This window comes from Glycine soja, chromosome 4, assembly GCF_004193775.1.
Source record: "Glycine soja cultivar W05 chromosome 4, ASM419377v2, whole genome shotgun sequence".
Lineage (NCBI taxonomy): Eukaryota > Viridiplantae > Streptophyta > Magnoliopsida > Fabales > Fabaceae > Glycine > Glycine soja.
Genome location: NC_041005.1, coordinates 48,690,803 through 48,712,086, shown reverse-complemented (window position 1 = coordinate 48,712,086; position 21,284 = coordinate 48,690,803). Strand labels below are relative to the sequence as shown.

At 34.2% G+C, this 21,284-nt stretch overlaps 2 protein-coding genes and 1 pseudogene across 2 annotated transcripts; 1 reads left to right on the top strand and 2 right to left on the bottom strand.

The window, feature by feature from the left end:
• Nucleotides 1-2,334, top strand: LOC114410156 (annotated as a pseudogene).
• Nucleotides 2,335-6,426: 4,092 nt separating this feature from the next.
• On the bottom strand, nt 6,427-7,840 carry LOC114410155 (LOB domain-containing protein 15-like). The gene is made up of 3 exons (XM_028373962.1): nt 7,679-7,840; nt 7,118-7,367; nt 6,427-7,001 (listed from the first exon to the last, which is right to left on the bottom strand). The coding sequence occupies exons 1-3, from the start codon at nt 7,690-7,692 to the stop codon at nt 6,597-6,599; spliced, it is 669 nt and encodes a 222-aa protein (XP_028229763.1). The 5' UTR covers nt 7,693-7,840; the 3' UTR covers nt 6,427-6,596.
• A 6,790-nt stretch (nt 7,841-14,630) lies between these two features.
• On the bottom strand, nt 14,631-20,625 carry LOC114410154 (probable inactive receptor kinase At5g10020). The gene is made up of 3 exons (XM_028373961.1): nt 19,122-20,625; nt 16,473-18,077; nt 14,631-15,477 (listed from the first exon to the last, which is right to left on the bottom strand). The coding sequence occupies exons 1-3, from the start codon at nt 20,056-20,058 to the stop codon at nt 14,900-14,902; spliced, it is 3,120 nt and encodes a 1,039-aa protein (XP_028229762.1). The 5' UTR covers nt 20,059-20,625; the 3' UTR covers nt 14,631-14,899.
• Between the last annotated feature and the right edge of the window lie 659 nt (nt 20,626-21,284).

Below are 21,284 nucleotides of genomic sequence, written 5' to 3'. Positions count from 1 at the left end.
TCTCCTTATAATCAATAAAAGGGGTCAAAGCATATAACTTCACTTCAACTTTAGATACTCCATCTCAAAAAATGGGTGGTATAGGTGGCCATCTTCCTCTAATGGTTATGATAGGTTTGCAACTTCATTATGCAGCACTTAACATCTTCACAAGAGCCAATCTTTTAGATGGGTTAAATACAATTAATAGTCTTTGTACTGTACAGACACGGGATAGCCACTTTGGCTTTGGCACCTATGTTACTCTCTCCTAAGAGGTAATAATTAGACCACTTTTCACTTCTTCCTCTCTTTAGCATACTCTCATCCTTATTTAATCTCTCACATAGTCACATACATGTTTGCTTTTCATAACAGGAGACAATCAATAAAGAGTTCATTGGGATTCAGAAGCTTCTCTTTGATGTTTGTGACTATTCTTGTTGGGTACAATTTGCCAAAATCAATTGTAACATAACATGCTGTTGCTTTTGTACTCAAAAAAGTTAAAAACTTGCCCTAAGATTTTTTTCCTTGCAGAATCACAGTACATCAGAATGCATATTTTCGAGGTTTATATTATGCATCTTCAAGTGCAGCTACCGCAATGAGTAATCTGACACCTGCATTAACGTTTGTAATTGCAACAATTGTAGGGTAATGGCTCCAAGTGCATACATGCAGTCTGCGAATATGACAAAAAATAAAATAAAAAATCATGAATTACTTAAGTTAGAATAGAATATGATTAACAGTATCAGTATCACAGTAAATCATAAATTTTGCTGATATTTGTTTTCTTGGCGTGGAATTGAATGAGTTAGATACTAGGGACTGTTTGTTGCGTGAGTGGAGCCTTAACCATGACTTGGGCCAAAGGACAGAAGCTGATATACATTGAGTTCCTTTCTTCTATGCATCTCACTAGCAATGGAGGTGAGGATTATTGGCTTCTCTGGGTTGTGTATTGCTCTTAGCAAGTAGATTTTTTGGGCATGTTGGATGATCCTGCAGGTAAATAAAAACAAGTTATTACTATCATATATCATTTTCTCTTTTATCACATTTCTATCACATCATTCATCATTTTCCATAAAAATCAGAGTATTCTTTGGATGATTCTTTTGTCCATCAGTGGAAATCGGTCTGACTCAACTTCATCACAACAGGTACCAATTGCTTCATGCTGTCCTGACCATTTGTTATCAACCTTTTGGATTGCTCTCTGAGTATGCTTTGCAACAATACAATCAGCCATATTTGCATTGCTCTCTGATCCGGATCTTCAAGCATGGACTTTACATTCACCTCTACAATTTTCATGTTCTTTATATGCAGTAAGTCAGAAGCCACTCAGCAACAGTTCAATTGGTAATTATTTGTTGTGTAGTACAATATTGACACTGTTAGCAACTGGTATTATTATTATTAGTGAAATTCTATTCTGGTTTACATCTAAAAAGAGACAGAGAGAAACAAGTGTTAATATTATAGTTATAATAGGTAATATCATCTGAATATGTAATAGGATAAAAGTTATAAAGAAAAATAATAAGTGTTAATAAGTTACTTAATTTAGAGAGATAAAAAGTTCACATTTTATTACTCTTTATTATTTTATGAAAAAGGGAACTGGAATAGCGGTTAGCTTATTTGCCCAATCCTGGTGCATCTCAGAAAGAGGTCCTCCGTATTGTGCAATGTTCAACCCTTTATCAACAGTCATCACTGCTTTGATAAGTGCAACATTCCTACAGGAAGAGGCATACGTTGGAAGGTAATACACTGCTATTATTTTTCTCCCATTTACATTACACTTTGTTAATATGAAGAAACTCAAACTCAAACGATACTATATTATATATATGTTTGGCCTAATCAAATTCACAATTCATTTTTAGTCTGATAGGCGCTGTTGGAGTTATTGCTGGTTTATATATTGTGCTTTGGGGTATAGCCAAAGAGTCCTCTGAGATTAAACAAGAGGCACCGCAATCAAACTTGCAAGATGATGAGATAAGGAGTATGATTGATTTGGAAGAACCGCTTCTGTCAGAGAAGTCTGAAATGTATTTGGTAGAGGGAAGAAAAAAAATAGATAGAAATAGAAAAAAAAATTGAAAAAGGAAAAATAAAAGAGAAATAAAATTTGAATATTGAGTTATTTAATTGAAGAAAAATAACTAATAAATAAAATGAAAAAAAATAATAAAGTTGTAAGAATATCATATTATCCTTTTTATAGTATATAAAGACAAATCCAGAGTAAAGCATTTTCCTTTAACACTTTGGTTGTTGTGGAACCCACTTGACAAGGAATGATTATTTTGTGGGATACACTCCATTAATTTGAGTTTGGATAAATGTTAACAAATAGAATTGATTTTTGGTTAATATTAATTTTGAAGTCATCTGATATATCTTCTAATATAAAAATTATTCAAAATTATTTCAATTTAAAATTAATTCTAAATTTTGAAATTAAAAATCTAAAAATATATTTAAAATTAATTATGAACTTAAAATCTATTTTTCAACGCAAACCAAACAAGCCATCACTGCAAAATCACTTGAACCAAACCGTGAGACATCAATCCATCGTCGCCCATCGTTGCAACCTCCGTAGCACCAAACAAAGAGTAAAAGTATTTATAATATAGAAACATAGAAACACTATTTATTGATGAACTATAACTAGACCTTGTCCTCTCTATGGATGATTTAAAGAAAAGAATGAAATTGATATTATGTGACTAATTTATAATTTTTGTTTTTAGTAATTTTAAGAAGTATGTTCTTAATTTCTATTTTTAGAATTATACATTTATTATGTTTTGTGATTATTCATGCATAATACATCTATATTATATGCATTGTTAAATCTGAGACTTAATTCACTTAAATTTTTTACTTTTAAAAAATTATTATATATAAAGTGTTCTAAATATTTTATTATAATTGTATTTTTTTGTCAGCTTTTATTATAATTGTATGGATAAGTATGCATCAGATACATGTCTCGTATCTATTTAGAGCCATGATAACTAAACCAATAGAAGTTTTGGTGGAATTTTGATCATTTCAAAATTGAAGAAACTTGGCTTAAACAAAACGACGAGAACAAGCCGCAGCTTAGACAAACTTGGCTTAATTTCTTTCATCAAATTTTCTAACAGAAGAAAATGTGAAGATAAATTCAAGCTCATGGCCTTGGACTGTTGGTACTTATGTCAAAGTGATAATATGTCCTAGGAGAAAACCTAAGAATTAATTTTTATTTCCTTCCATCTCATTTTCTTACCAAACAATCCATTCTTCCACCATTGCCAAATAAATTAAGATGTCACTTGTTCTCACTGGTGGCAAGATTTTTATATAATTCATCTCTACTAAAAATACCAAATTCTTTTAAACTAAGACAATCACACACCGTAATTAAGATTAATCTTTGACCTATATAGTGAGTTAGGAATACATATCATATTTGACCAAAAGATCAAAACCAAAAAAAAAAAAAAAAACTCTACTAGAAACATACTTTCGGTCAATTCATATTAGACTATCAAATTGTCAGCTTGGTAACAGTCAACCTTAAGCACCTCATATACAAACAATAATAATACATTTGAATTATATAAAAATTAAAACTAGTGAAATAGAAAAAACCCATTCCATTCTGTTTTATCTACTTTCGAGCTACCTGGTCATAATCTGGTTTTGAAATTTGAAACAGAGGGATCCTGAGTTAATTAATATTTTTTCTTGTGGTCAACTGAGTAAATGATTCTGCGTCAGCTTGTGTGGATTTGATAGTCCATAAGACTAGTCATAGTTAGAATTGGGCCAAATCAAGCTTTTATACAGTGGACTGGAAAATCTGGTCCAATCAGCATTGATAAAATAAAAATAATATTATTAGTCTAGATATCATGTTGGCAATAGCAGGAGTTGAGTGAGATTCAAGTATGCATGCTCACTGAATAGCTTAATCTTGGAATCCCCTCTCTCGCACATGCATAGATTATGAATTCGAGAACACATAAATAAATGATGCAGCAAAACCTTATTCAATCCAGGATCAAACCCAGCTAACAATTAATACATCTCATTAAATTAACCATATTATAACGGACGACATCAATCATGAATTTCAATGAGGCCAAAAAATACCTTAGTTAAGGTTTTGAAATGGTAAAAGAAGGATCACAAATTCGATCAAATTAATACGAGTAGTGATGATTGGGCTATGCCAACACAAGGAAGATGCCACGAGTTGAAGCAATCATGACATGGGACCAATACATGTCACATCTATATATATTATACGAGTTCTAAGTTTTAAATTAAATTACATTCAAAAGCAATAATATGTACATGAGTGGTTTGCGCATCATGCAGAAAAAGAAAGTTCTAAAATATATAAGTGCAAGTCTTTTTCTTTATATTTCTTGCTTATACGACTAAGACTTCCTCTTCGCGCCCTTTTGGACTAACTGAAATCCTCACGCCAAGGAAACTCACTCTTTAGAAATTAAATAGCTGGCAATGGAGTATGACCATCCAACAAATACGTAAGCAAATATCTACTTTATTTTCACCTATTAGCTACCCTTTTTCTTTTCTAATATATATATATATATATGTTTTCGACTTAAATTGCATTGCTTCATACTCTCTGCCTCTGCTTATATGCTCTCAAATTACACTCATAAAATAAGCACAAAAAGATACCATATGCAATTTCTAGAAGATTAATGAAACATGCAACATGGACATAGGGCATAATATAAACCTAGAAATGTTAGATTCACACTCTTTAATATACTTTTTTGAACACGTTTTTTTTATTAATTGAAATTTATTAAAAATCATAAAATTTAATGAATTTTATATTTTATTTAATTATTTTATTTTCTGATTTTATAATTTTTAATACATTTTAACCAATTAAATGGTGTGTATGAAGGAGTCAAGAATACATTAAAGAATATGTTGTTAGTACTCTCAAACCAATATATGTATCAATATAGGATCGTTTATTTCTCAACCAAGCAATGCCATTTAGGACAAAGTAGGAAAAGGTCACTTAATTAAGGTTTTATATATAAGTTAAGAAAATGTACCCAAAAAAATGGTAATTTCTGTTATTTTATGTATAAAAAGATGGTATCACTATATTTTTATTTTATTCTCTTCTAAATATAAAAAAATGAATTTGTTAGTTTAACCATTTTTAATGCAAAATATGAAATAAAAATAACAATTTTATATTTTTAATAAAATAAAAAGAAACGTTTTCAAAAAGTAAATGTGATATATTAATGTTTTGTTGTTTGGGGTCCATATTCGGCCCCTTTATTTCAGTGCTAATTATAAAATCAATCAATTCCATCATAATGAGAGAAATTAAAGAAATTAAATCATAATGTGTCGGCGTGTGTGCAATTAACATATTTTGATAGTATACCATGTGAGCAATTAATTTGAACTATCAAGTTCAACCAACATTTAAAGAAACTGAAGACGAGAGATCCATTACCGATGATGAGTCACATCATATATTCCAAAGCCATGAAACATAAGAATGTCTTAACATTGGTGGCTCCCTCAGCTAATCAAATATTTTATGCGGTGAATGTAAGAATCTGACATTAAATTGATCATTCATCCTTTTTCTTCTCCTAGGTGCATGTATCTTGATATGAGTTCTTTGCTACTTTGATATAGATTAAAATCTTAAGAATTTCCTCCATCAACCATCCACAAGGTAATTAAAACGAAATTCATGAAAAGAAAAAAAAACAATAATAATAATAATATCTACATTAGAATACTCAATTCTCAATCTAGTTAGCAATATAACATAGTTTTGACTGTATAATACAAATGATAGATAACTTGACGTAAAATTATGCTTCCCAATTTCCATATATATAAACGAAATTTCTCAGAAGTTAAGTCTGACTCAACATGGTGAAGATCACAAGCATACCTTTTGTCTCCCGCAACTTCAGACAGCAAACTCAGATACTTCAGTGGCACAGATTAACATGTCTAAGAAATGTTATGGTCACGAACCACAGTCATCACGTACGTGAAGAATTAATTCTACCAACAATACCAGTGATTCCCTCCTCCCACCCTTAATTTGCTATGTTTCACATACCAAATTGATCAAATATCATCAATGGAATATAAAACCAAGTTTCTTTTCCCCCTTTATTGTCCATTGCTTCATAAAATAATGAAGGGAAAATTAATTGGCATAAGTATATATCAAGTTGGCATTATGTCTACATCGGTTGTACTTGAGGCTGGGGAAGAAATGCAATAGTTAATCACAGGATCAAGGAGAAATTAATTTCCAATATGGTAGTAGCTAGCTTTAATTAGCTTGAAAAGGTGTACAAGAAATAAAAGTTTAACCAACCATATAGCCAGGGGAAGTTTTGGGAATATTAATCATATGAATTAAGATAATAATAATAATAATAATAAAAGCATACAGCCGGGGCATAACAACATTCAGTATCAATACTCTCCTTTTCTTTACTTTATTCCACCTTGATGCATCTTAAGAGAGAAATAAATGGAATAATTGTTTTTAGGCTGCAAATTTAGACAAAATAGGAGATATTATCACTTGAAATTGTGGTATAAGTGGTGGGATCCCTTTGTTGGATGTACATGGAAGGAGGGGAAGAAGTTAGAGGAAGAGGAAGAGGAAGAGAAGGAGGAGGAAGAGGTGGTGGTGGTGGCGGCGGCGGCGGTGGAGCAGCAATTGAAACAGCCCCAGATGAAGGGAGCATTGCAACATGAGAGGAGGGTATCATGTTAGCTTCCCTGAGTTTGTATTTAAGTATTTCACCTCTCACTGCATTAAGTTCAGCTTGTAAAGATTGAACTTGCTGTTGCAAAGCAGAAATTGCACCCATGCATCCATACACAGGATCTCTTAGCCTCACATTAGCCTCATATACTAGACTATTTGCTGCATCAGCTCTTTGACACTCTGGTACTTCCTACAACATATGATTGAAATCTATAATAAGTGGAATACACATGTATATGATATGATTAATTAGATAACTAGCTAGCCAGTGTTATTTATGTGTACAGTGTGTGTGTGTGTATTTACCATGAGCATCTTTGAGACGTTGCTGGCACCAAAAACTTTGTGGACAGAAGCAAATTTTTGGGGCTCATGGGGAGAGAAATATGGAGAAAAGGGACATTCTTGGGCACATCTTCTTCTCAACAACTTACATGCCGCACAAGGGGTGATAGTATTTAGGGTTCCTGGAGGGCCTAACATGTGTCTTCTTCCCATTTGAGATGAAACATCTCCTTCCCTCTTGATCTTCTTCCCTATCTCATCAAATCTCTCCCTATAGTAAGCATGAAGAAACTTAGCAGGCCTCATTCACAAATAACAAATTAATTATCAAATACCATTTTTTTCTATCAAGGGATATGATATGACACGCTTAATTTGAACTTTGATCAACATAAGAATTTAGAAAATTGAGGAGTAAAAACATTATATTGTCTTAGAGCATCCTCTATGTTATTTGAAAAATAATATTTGACATAATTGAAGAAGTTTCAACCTAGCCGGCTGGGAAGGAATATATATAAAACATGTTGAGCACTGTATATATGAAGGTATCTTAGAGTTCTGAGATGGAGTGTGTGTTACCTTTCTCTGGACATTCAGGCATGCCCTCTGATTATGAAGTAGGAGTCACTTAGGGAGAGAATAGAGAGAGGTGCTAGCTAGAGAGTCCAGAAGTGAAGAAGAAAAGAAAATAAGGGTAGAAAATGAGTGTGCTTAAAAGGCAAGGTATACACAAGGACAAATAGTCCAGCTATATTTGATTTGAAATTAAAAAGAAAAAAAAAACAAGGGGTTATTTTATATTGAGAGAGAAATAGAAAGCTAGTCGAGTGAAAGAGTGATATATATATATATAAAAGCTTGTTGTTTTGGTTTGTTGCTAATGTTTAAACCTCTCTGGTTTATGTACGAGGATTTCAGGAATTATAGAATACTATTAGGAAAGCTGAATAGCTTATTAATTCTTCTCAGGAAAAAAATAAAATAAAATAGTTCATGGAGAGGAAAAGATTGAGAAGAATATTTTATGTTGTATAAATGCCAGCTCAATGACTGCTTACTCACGTGTGAGTTCTTAAATGTGTTTGACTTTCTTAATCAACTTTCTGATTCAATTGCCGCCATGCATGTGGTTCTTGCTTCTTACTGAGGGCAGGTCTACCGAAGTGGCAGTCTTTTTATGCTCGCATATATATAATATTATCAATAATTTGAGTATGTTTGTGTTAATATCATCTTATTGACTGGGGCATAAACAACTTCATTTATAGATTTTTATTCAAGTGATTAGCCATTAAACAAACATTATTATTATACAGTACATCCGATCACCGTGTAGAAACCGCAAGCTGACCCTTAACATGACAGTGCAGACTCTATCACTCACCCCATTATAGTAGTCCTCAACAACTACACCTCTTCATATATATTCTTATTAATGAGGATTTATACTATATAAAATATATAAATTTCTACTGATCTTTTGTTTATTAATTTTATAGCTAGTTGTAAGTCGAAAAAGTTCAAGTTCCGTCTTTAATTTGCGGTGCTTATTAAGTTGGGAAAATGTTTGACAAAAAAAGTTCCTTCTTTAATATAGCTAGCCCTCACTCACACCACATTCAGTATGAAGAAATTAATTAAGGGCAAACTTTAAAGGAAACATATAGAGCAACCGTCATCAGTTATAAACACACTTATTCATTCTTTAATTTCATGATATCATGAAATTGCTTCCAAACTTTTAAGCCTGCTGAAAACGATTCCTCCTTAATTAATACAATGTCACTGCAATAAGGAAAAAGATTGGACACCTTTCAAGATAAGTTGATATTCTTCAGAGGAAAATGACTTTTGTCAATTATCTGTGATCGATAATTTGATTGATAGAGGTTATGATGATACGGGACATTTCACCCAAGCTCTCATATGGGGAAAATCATTTTCGCATTTAAGAATATAACACAGTTGCTTGATTTCAACAACTATAATTTCGCATTTTAATTGCTTGTGGATGACTAAGACAGTTAACTGCTTAACTATATTTGTCCTTCACCCAGATGACATGTATACATTTTCCCTTGAACCACACCTTAACTTAATACAAAGAAACCAAAAACTCACCTTTTAATAGCATACATATGATGTTAAAGTCTAGAATCATTTAACTTGACATAATCATGTGAGATAGAAGAGCAACTTATTAGTCCCCTAGAAGTGATTAATATTGTACTTTATCATAGAAAGGAACCTAAGTTAGATTACGCAGCGATTAATTAGTACAAATCAAGTTGGCACTGATCAATGACTGTCAGTCAACATATATAAATCTTTATAATTTGTTTGAATGAGACCATTTTATTAGCTAGGATTACCAATAAGGCAAATGAGTCTATTCTTTTTTTTTTTGAGGGGGTGCTAGCTTGGATTTTGAGAAGTGTTCTATCAAAGTGGGTGGTGAAAGAGAGGAGTGTATTTGGGAGGGGTGGTATATATTAAATTACGTAAAAGGGAATGCTTAGAGTCTAAGGGAGTGGCACCATCCATTCTTGTTTGACCCGTATTTTGAGGCTTACAATTCGCCCCGCTGTCTTCTCTCCCCACCGCCAACCTAACTTCACAATACTAAAAAACTTAATCCTCATTCTGTATATATGACTGCACCAAAACCCAGAACCCCACTATTTCTACACCATTCAGGTTGGCCAACTCGTGCATTGGTTCGACTACTCACACAGATTCTCTCCACTTAATGCTACTTAAAAATAAAAATGGATCATTTTCTTTGTCTAATATTTTAATAAGCACCAAAAGCCAACCTAGAAAATTCGTTTTAAAATTCAAAACTTAAAAAAGGGTCAATAACACATATATGAAAGTCTTGTCAAAGGAATACTGGCCATGACCCTGAACGTGTTATTTCTAGGGTCACTATCAAGACCTTGAGTCTGAGGACATTCTACTATTGCCTTCTTTCTCTCCCTCTCTCTTTTTGCCTGAGTAGACGATTCAGGGTTGGCATTCGAATTTCTGCTCGCCTCAAGTTTTCTTGGATATTTTCCCCCTAAGTTTGAAGAAAATCAGTGTGTAACTTGAATACACGCAGTTAAGGATAATATAAGTTAATGTTTTTCGTTTATGAACTTTTTCAAGTTTTTATTTTTAATTCTTAAACAAAATTGGTTAATCTTAATCTTTCATATTTTGGTCCATCATTTTTTAGTATGTGTTATTTAATGTAATTCTTAAGTAATGATGTGATACTCATTTTAATATTATTTTATTACGTTTTGTGATAAATATTTTCTTTGCATACGGCTAAAAATAGTTAGAATTACTTTTTTTAATGTAAATAAATTTGTAGGTTTAATTTTTATTCTCCGTGACTATTAATATTATTAGAAATTAAATTTAAATTTCTATTATATCAAGTTGAAAATTGTAGAAGAAGAAGAAAATGATAGAGTAGGTCAATATATGAGTATTTAAAATATGGTTAATATTTCATCTTGTGCTCCTTCCATTCAAGTTCAGAGAAATCAACAATTGATTGTGTTGTACAAGTTCTCGTGATACTCTTACTAATTGACTACTTGCACAATTTGATATATTTATCTAAGACGTGACAACTCTACAGTGCAAGTACTAGGAAAGAAAGATAAGTAGAATGTTTTATCAAATGTTATGCAACTAGCTTTGTGAAAGACATTAAATACACCAATGTTCCAAAATACGAAGAACAAAACTTAAAAGATATATATAACAGACTATAACAAACATATTCCAACTATGAATGGCTCAGAAGAAATAGTATAAAAACAAATTACACACTGAAGTAGTAATTCAGAGCTTTAAATACATTAAATTCTTTATGAATATTATTTGTAACTTAGTTAACATTCTCTCAGCATATAGATTATTAGAAGTTTTTATATATAACGTAGTATGATAGTCTTGTGATTTTTCTTATAAGCATTTCTTAGTGATTTCCTTAAAGTCTAAAGAGACTTGGTGATTAAAGAAATAATACTTTTTATTTCCTAAAGAGACAAGGACTGAAGGATACTTGTCTGTAAGGCTCAAAAAGATTGAATAAATAATACTTATAGCAATTTCAAATTCTATTTAGTGGAAATCCTAGTGGATTGTTAAGAACTGGATGTAATCTTTGGATGACAAGAATCATTATAAAAATCTGTGTGTTTTTTCATTATTTCATAACTTGTTTATTACTTATTAACTAAGGGAGAAACTGACATTGTTATGTATTGTCTTTTATTTCTCAAATTAAAAGGTTTTTTTAAGAAAAATGTTTTTAAGCTAAGATGAAGCATTAATCTATTTGATAAAAAAATATGTTTTAAGTGTTGAAAATTTACCGTAATTAATTGTGGTCATCCTTAGTCCACGTTAATTGTAATCATTATCGTAGGCAAAAAAAGATGTGTTGAAGTCTTATATTGTGACCAGTAGTCGTGGACAAAAAGGAACACATTGAAGTCTCATGTTGACTAGAGATAATGTTAAAATAAAGTATACAAATGAAAATAATTCTCATCTTACAAGTTGATTTTTTAAGTTGAATTACACTCAAACCTACATTGTAAAATAATATCAAAATATATCCTATCCATGAGTGAATCACATAATTCACCTTAGTGGTGAGAGGTAGTCATAGACAAAACGAGGTGAATTGAAGTCTTACATTGTAAAAGGGATGTATTAAATCTCACATTAATTAAAGATAGTGACAATATAAAATATGTAAGTGGAGAACAATATAACCTTCACCTTACAAGTTGATTTTGTAAGATTGAATTAAACATAAATCCGGATTGTGACATTAAGAAAATATTTGAAAAAAAAATACAATTCAACCCCACTTATATTTTCAGATAATTTACACATTTTTTTTAACTTCAAGTCCATGCCTTAATGCACTACATAGGTTGGAATGGCGTGTCTAAATTAAAGTTCTTTTGAAACAAAGTTCCCAACTACTCCCCACTTATAGTTTAGCATATGCTTTGGCATTGAAGGTAAAAACCCTTGAACTTAGGAAAAGAGTCCTCATTACTTTCAACCCTATTCTTTAAATCCCCGATGTTGTACTCATTGTCAGATAGGCTCATATCTCTAAAATGAGGCTACAAAATGATTATCAATAAAGAAGAATATGATTAAAATGATAACCATCAAAATAAAGAGAAAGGATAAAACAACAGTAAACTACTTTTCTTACCTTTATATTTAATTAAAACCATAAAAATATGTACTTAAACATATTTTTATCTTCGATAAATTTTTTAGTTTTGTTTTTACACATAAATTTTTTTTAAAAAATCCTAATAAAAAATTATTTTTGATCTCTAAAGCCCTATCAAATCACTATATTTCACTTTCAAAAGCATTATCTAAACAAATTTCGGGACTAAAAACAAAATAAAAAATTTAATAGCACACAAAAAGTTAAAAAAATATTATTATGAATAAAAAATAATAAAAATTTATCGGACCAAAAATATACATCATCAAGTGGACCAAAAAGCTAAATCTTCTTGGCAGCATGGCATACCAGAACCGGCAGAGGCAGAGGCTTCGGGCCTTCTACAAGCTCTAAATTGGTTAAAGGATTCCACTCTCAGCAACATAGTGTTTGAAATTGATTGCAAAATAGTAGCTGATGGTTTCCAACATTCAGCTTATGGCCATTCCGATTTACAAGTTCTTTTGAATAAATGTAATCATTCACTTTCTCTTTTCCCAAACTTAGTTGAGTTTGATTAAGAGACAAGTCAATTTTATCACCCATACATTAGCTAGGAAGTCAATTTTATATACTAACTCTCATATCTTTTATCATATTTCTTATTATATTTCTGCTCTTATTTTGAATGAAATGTTATAAGTTTCTTTCTCTGAAAAAAGAAGTGGAATGTATGACCATGCATGACGCGAGTTTCATATTAGTCATTATACAACTTGAAGTCTGGAAGCTAGATAAATAGCGGATTGGTTACTCTAAGCATGTTTAATTTTGATATGACTATAATATCAAAACGAAATGGGCCTTGGTGCTTTTTGGCCCAAACAAAACATCTTGGACGAAATAGAAATGAAGATTATACTATTTGATTCCAGTAGTTTTCTTTTTTGTTATCTTTTAATCATTTGTGGTCAATAATGCAAAGAGATATAATATGTATGTACATACAGTTTTATTTTTTATTTTCAAAATTATGTGTTGGAAGTACAACTTAACTAATAAAATATGGTTTTAATCATGTGTGACTTGCACAGTTTGTAAGTTTAGCAGCCTGATTTCTTCAATTAGAAGTATACAATATAGAAAATAGAATAAATACGGCTCCTCTTGTATAATTTACCCTCTTCATGACCTATGCTCTATCAAATCCCCTAAAAAAAAATGGACCTATGCTCTATGCCTCTATCCCTGACCTGAATGTAAGTCCCCAAAATAGACAGAACATACCAGAATAATACATTATACATGGACCAAATAGCTTACTACAAGACAATTTGTAATAGCTAGTTTAGCTAAAGCTATTGGACTTATTCTGTGAATTGTTTTTGACTAATTGGACCACTTTCATTGTTAGAAATTGTATCAGTGTGACGGTCTCACCACATGTGAGCCGCACCAGTAGTGTACTAGGCATCGTTGAATTGATCTAGCAAGGTAGAGAGGGAAGCCTGAAGGGACTAGACAATGATGCCAAGGACTTAGAGCATGTTTGTTTAGACATTTTCAACGGACTTTGTATCATTCTAAGGCACAAAATGCAAAAGTAACAATTTTATCACTTCTGCATTTTATTCATTGGAAAGAGTGAAAATTAGTTGCAACGTTTAAACAAACATACTCTTTACATATTTGTCTCCTAAACTAAACTAATCAGTTGAGGTTAAAGCCCAGTTCTAGGGATGTGATCTTGGTGGAGTTAAATTTGAGCCCAGCAATGTCAAGCCATTTAGATGGAGAAATTCTACTCTGAATTTAAATTTTATTCAAAAGATCATAAAGTCCATTTCTATATATAAATTCAGTTTCTAAACTCTTACGATTTAACTCAATTATATATTTTGTACACGATTCAATATATAGTCAATTGAATTAAGAATATCCCATTCAAATATCTGAATTGGACTGCCAGTTTTAAACAATGATAGTAAGAAAATTGAATTACGCGTGGTTGATTACAGTAAAAGAAATTATGATCCTAAGAAAACTTTTACGCAATGTTAAAAATTCAATTCCTGAAAATTGTCACAGACGACTTTACCTGACTCCAACTCAATGGCTAATTCCATAATAACTCCACATGCGATGATTCCTGATCAAATAAAGACAAAACTTCCTGGTAAAACCAGATAACTTGTTCAACCAGATTAGTCAAGAAATGGCTGGTTCACCTTTCATCCAATCCGACTAAGGGGATCTTAATTTAATAACAACTTTTTACTTTTCAAAGACTTCAACGAGGAAACGTAAATGAGTAGAGTTCCCTGGAGGTTAAGACAATAACTGAGACATCTACGTTTCAAATCAAAACACAAACACTGTCGAATAATCAATGATGGTCGCTTTACAAGAAATACTGTTTTTTCTTTTTCTAATAAAAGAGAAAAATAGAAGAAAAGAATAGGATGATTAGCCCCAAAATAAGGCCAGAAAACAATTAAGGAGGAGAGACAAGAGGGGTACACAAAGAATGAGAAAATGACAATGGGTCGAGGAACCAAAAATAAAAAAACTAATTCCCAGACGCATTTACAAAAATTTCAAACCGATATTGAACACAGATCGTCAAAAACTTGTCTGATGTTAGGCCTCTCATTTACAGGGAGAATACACCTGAGAGATATTGCAAGCAATTCATCCATCTCTTTGGAGGATTCTTCCCCACCTGCAATGTCTCTGTCAATACAGTCCATTACCCTTCCTTCTCGCTCGCACAGCCTAACCCAATCTGTAAGATCAACAGCACCTGATTGCCCTGAAATGATATCACCTGCACTTTTTCTTGTTAACAATTCCATTAGGATCACACCAAGTGCATAGACATCAGCCTTAAAGGATGGAACTGGTTTGGATGCAGTAGCAAGTTCTGGAGCACGGTATCCAAGGGCTCCGAGATTTAGTATCTGCTCTGCAATTCCAGCCGGCGTCATCAGCCGGTGCAGACCGTAGTCAGTAAGACGAGCATTGAAATCAGGGCCTGCTAACACTATATTTGTTGGCTTTAGATTTCCATGGGGAAGTCCTCGATCATGAAGGTATAGAAGACATCGAGCAACATCAACAGCAACTCTTATTCTCTGGCTGAATGATAATGGGGAGTACCTCCTGGGTGTGCTCTCTGTGCAAACAGATACATTGATATTACACTCAACTAACAAAAAGCACATATCATCATGTCAAAACACTCCTGGCCTAGAGAATTCAAGAGCTTTAAACATGTTTTATGTGAACTGTTGGCAAAGTGTACCTTAAGGATACTGTGACAAAAAAATACCCCCAACATTTAGACAGACACAACAGCCCCTGAATGCTGAAACTCTACAATAGTACAATGCACCTCGAAATAGGCATGCAACTTGTACAACAGCAAGAGTTTCAAACACACTATCCAAGATGAGCTTTGTCTGCCAGCTATTGGGAAAAGGCCAATAAAATTGAGCGGCAGATAGGACAGATGACATCATCCAGCTATTTAACTTTTTATCTCAAATAAAAAAAAATCCATGCAATGGTTTGTATACACAATTCTGGCCACCACAAGTTCACTACAACCCCCCCCCCCCCCCCCCCCCACAACCAAAAAAAAGTGTCAAGCAAGTAGCAGGGATTGATCATGCAGTTTATTTTTGGCATCAAGGTTGAAGAGAGAACTTCCAAGCTATACAAGCAATCTGACCCCCCTCCCCTTTTTCCTTTCAAGTTGCCCAGCAGTTACAATTTCTTCATTGGATGCTTAGGTGTAAGGAAAGAACAAAGCTTAGGTGCTCTTGATGTTGTTCTCTAATTAAAATTAGAGTTTCACCACTATAATCAATCCAGCCAGTAAGGGCAACCTTTATTGCAAGGATTACCGAGGTAAAAGTCCAATTTTGTTGATTAGAAATCAATACTAAAAGCACCTAAGGTACTACACCCAAGTTTTGTCCATAAGGAAATTCTAATTTCTAAAAGGAAAACCATGTTCCCAATCAAAAGGTATGGCACAATGAATAGGATGACCATAGGACATAAAAAATGCAGGAAACGAAAAATATATATAAAAAAAAAAAAGGCACGTGATTGAAAATGTAGGGGATGGAAGTGAGATATGTTGACAGATATGCTAACTATTACCATAGAGATGAAGAGCCAAGTTGTCCCCATGTATATAGTCAGCTAAAAGAAGCCTCTCTTGTTCCCTAGGCCCCCAATAGTATGCTAGTAATGGGACAATGTTTGGATGCCTCATAGAACCAATCCTTTTAACTTCTCTAGCAAATTCCTTTTTATGTTTGACCAATCCCACCCGTAACCATTTTACAGTCAACATATGACCACTGTCCAGAGTTGCTTTGTATAAAGTGCCATGGCTACTTCTGCCAAGAACTTCAGCTGGAGCTCGAGATAATTCCTCTGCAGTGAATGCTAGGGAAGAATCCAGGAAAAACAGTTCCCCAGCCAACCGATCTGGTGAGTAAACATCCAACATCACTGGCTTTTCACAAGCCTCTATAAAACGGGGTGAGGACGACAGTGGGGAACCAGGAGAAGACTTCCTTCCAGATGAAGTGGGAGGGTTATCCATCAAATTAGGATTTACAGATACTGAACTAGTAGCCACCATTCCCTGAGTTAAACCATGCTCAGAAATTTCAGTTATAAACTCTGACTGTCCACCAGAGAGTGACCTTGAATTGGAAGTCAAAAGGTGATCATTTGAAAAGCTCAATGAAGATGTTGGGGGTTGAACGTTTGTATTGAACTTGAAGAGAGAAGACCTCGAAAGTCCTCCTAACTTGACATCTCTTCTAGTATTTTGACCAGTGAACTCACTTCTTCCATGAAATTCTTTTAACTGTGTTCGATGATAAACCAATAAAACAAAAGCAATCATAATTGCAGCACCCACTGAGGCAAGAATAATTGCTATCCTGATATTACCCTTTGAACTATGATGTCTACCCTTATCTGGAATGTTATCAGGCACCGAAGAAGTCTCGGGAGAATCATTTGGTAACATTAGTTTTGCATTTCCAGGGTGAAAGGATGAAGGAGAGAAATGCCGCAAGTTTTCAGGAACACGACCAGATAGATCATTATTTGACACATTAAATGCAGTTAAGCTGGATGGAAGCTTATCAGGAATATTCCCAGTAAATTTGTTGTTAGACAAATCAAGGTACTCCAAATAAAAAAGTTTGTTCAATTCATTTGGCAGCTGTCCAGAAAAGCCATTCCTTGCCAGATTCAGCAGTTTGAGCCCACCCATCCTACCTATTTCAGAAGGCAAGACACCTTCTAAGGAGTTATTAGATACATCAAGATATTCCATTGGTTGATAAGGAGGCATAAGTAGTAATTCACTTGCTCCTGAACCTTGAAGCAGAAGTGGCCCTGTAAATTGATTTCCAGAAAGATTTAGTCTTGTCACTGACGATGAAGTGACTAAACCTCGTGGAATGGATCCCTTGAGTTCATTTAAACTTAAGTCAATGGTAGACAATTTTGAATAGGTTCCTAAAATAGAAGGCAGGGATCCTGACAGCTTGTTTGAACTCAGATCAATGACCTCCAACGGGGCTTCCCAGTTCTGTATAACAGAAATGTCACCAGATAACATATTCCTGCTCAAGTCAATGACTGTACATCTTCTCAAAGAAGTTGGCAAGGAGCCTGATAAACTATTGGATGAAAGATTCAAAAAATTTAAAGTTGTAGAGTTGATTACACCGATTGAGCCTGTACATAAGCAAAGAAAGTTAAATTAATTAGCAAAGTACTGAGCTTACTGCCTTATTTCTCTCAAATTCTTCATTAAAAAAACCATGATGAATGATCATTTATTAACTTAATTAAAAGAGACTCAAGAAAAATTGCTTGACAACTGTGAAACCAAATTGGTATATTCACTTGAAACAAGTAAATTCAATTGCAAAATGCAAAACAGAAGCATTAAATGATATAGTGCGTAGAATACAGCCACTAAAAGCCAAGAGTAAACGATATAAATTCGTAAAGTTAGCACACACCAATTCTACAGCCATAGGTCATCACCGCACTAGAAAATATGATAAACAAATGAGCCAAATACTAGGCATCATAAGATGCAGAGAAGCCAAACTAATACTGCCTGACTGGAGATAAGGAAGACCATCCATAAAGAATGTTTCATAAGAAGAAATGTATTAGAGTTAAACACCATTCCTTTCCCCTCTTATTCTCTCTCTTTCTGCCCCATCTCCTACCCGACCACCCTTCTCCCCCTTCTATCTCCCCATTCACAAACACATGTTGATTTTAGTTGCATGCATCATGGTTTCCATTCAAGCACACGCAAAACAGAATCCATGAACTTTCATTAAAACAACTTCCACAGCCAGCAAACTTTTTGGCAGCATAACAATATTCTGAAGATCAAAAAGGTCCCTGGTTTTCCGGCATGAACCTTTCCCATCTCTAACAATACAACACTGCATGTGAATGCACAGAAACATACAATCAAATGCACTCAAGCAACTTTTACCTTCCCTATATCTAACATTACAAACCTGCATGTGCATGCACACAAATACACAACCAAATGCGCACACACACACCCAACTTTTACCTTTCCTGATTTCCATTTAGGTTCAAGCAGTAACAGGACAGAATGTAACTAAATTTTATATCAAATTAATAAAATTTCAACAATCACATTCCCCATAACCAGAGCTTTAAACAGTGGCAATTCTGCCCGCACAAAACTTGAAAGAGATAAAAAGGGATCAATTCTCCAACAGTTACCAGTAAACCCATTGAAGCTAAGATCCAATTCTTCCAGCGGCACTGAAGTCTGCAACAGCTCCTCCGGCACGGAACCAAACAACTGATTCCGAGGAAGCCTGAGAAGACGAAGCGCGGGCAAGGAGCCAAAAGAAGGAAGCTGCCCAGTGATGGAGTTATCACTCAAGTCCAAAACCTGCAAATTACGAAAAAGGCCAATGGTGGAGTTTGTAAAGAAACGACCGTTCAAGTTGTTGCAACTCAGGTTAAGAAAATGCACGGTGTTCGCCAGGGAGGAAACATTCTCAACGGCGAGGGAGAGGCCGCCAAAGAACCGGTTGAGGCTCAAATCCACGCGCTCCACGTTCCGGAGCGTGGAGAGCACGTCCCCAATTTCGGCCCAGAGATGGTTTGCATGCAAATCGAGAACACGCAGCTGCTGGAGGTTGCTGAGGCCGCTGGGGAAGCCGCCCTTGAAGTTGTTGTTGGACAAATTGAGGTAATTGAGGCCCCAAAGGTCGTTGATCCGCGCCGGGATGGGGCCGTAGAACTTGTTCTGCGAAAGATCCAAATGCTGGAGTGACGAAAGTGATCCCAGCGACGGCGGTAGGCGGCCGGTGAAGTCGTTGCCGGAGAGCGAGAGGTTTCTGAGCATCTTGAGGTTGAGGAGAGTGTGGAACTTGAGCTCGCCGCCGAGGTTGAGGCGGTCGAGGACGATTCCAGTGACGTTGCCGGACTCCTCGTCGCAGACCACGCCCTGCCAGGAGGAAGGACACGTGGCGGTGGACTCGGCGACGGTGGTGGGGGCCCATGAGTCTAGAAGCTTCTCCGGATCTCGGGTTATGCCTTTCTTGAATTCGAGGAGAGATCGGAGCTCCGGGAGGGAGGAGGAGGAAGAAAGAGTGAAGAGAGTGAGAAAGAGAAGAGACAGCAACAACAACTTGGGTGGGGAATTCATCGGAGTCAATGTGGTCGGAAACAGAAACACAGACACAGACAGAGACAGAGACACCTTAATTATTATTATTATTCATCTAGAGAGAGAGAGAGAGAAAAGAGGAACCCTAGGGGCATGAGGTTAACATCAACATTAACATTGGATGGAGGAAGGGGGTATAGAGAGAGAGTAGGGTTTGGTTTTAATATATTTTATATAAATGGATAGAGAATGGGAGGGGTCAGGTGGAGAGTGTTGGTTGGTGGGGGCGAGGGAGTAACTACAGTCTGTAAAGGACAATCCCTTGGTCCTCTCTTCTCCCAAATTTGCTGTGCTGTGTGCTACTACCATCATTCGCACATGCATCTAACGCCGTCACCGTCTCTCTGCCCTTAAGTATGAATTATCTCTGCCTAGGTCAGAGACACTCTCTCTGCTTCTGTCGCCATCACCAGGCTGCCACTACTAACATCGTAAAATAAAACAAAACCGCCTTACTTCTGCGCCTCTCTCTCATCATTCTTCTTCGCTGCCTTGTCATGCCTCCGGCTAGTTACTTACTTGCAGCTTCTGCCAATCCACCAAAACCCTTTCCTTCTTTATCTATTTTCTAGTCATTTTTATTTTTAAATATAAGCAACTGTGATTGCTCTTTAAAAGGCAATTCACTTAAATGATTTTTTCAATTGTATAGAACATTACAAACTGTTTTGATTTTTTTTAATCATAAGAAACTTTCTTTTATTAAAAAGCATTTATCACTCATTGTTGAATGTCTTTGGACTATTTATTAACAAAACTTACAAAGCAATAATTATTATTTTTATACTGAGTTTAATTACCAAGTTCCTGTACAGATAATGACATATGGTTTAAAAAAATCACTTTAATCCTACATGTTCTCAATCAACTATAAATTATCATATGAAACTATTTTAAGTTAACCAATAATTTTAAATTTAAATTTTACATATGTAACTATGTTAAAACTCAAGGAAAAAATAATTATTGTTCATAGAAATATATGTGATCTTCATAAAAAAAACATCATATATAATAAATTTGTTGAATTTTATAAAACTTATTTTAAAAGTCATATTGAAACATTTTAAATTAATATTATAAAAAAAATTACATTAATAATACTCTATTAAAACTCTTAAACTATTATTGAAAAATACAAGTTAAAAAACTTAAACATATTAATGTAAATATTAAAAATGCCAAGATCATGAGCAGTATCACAA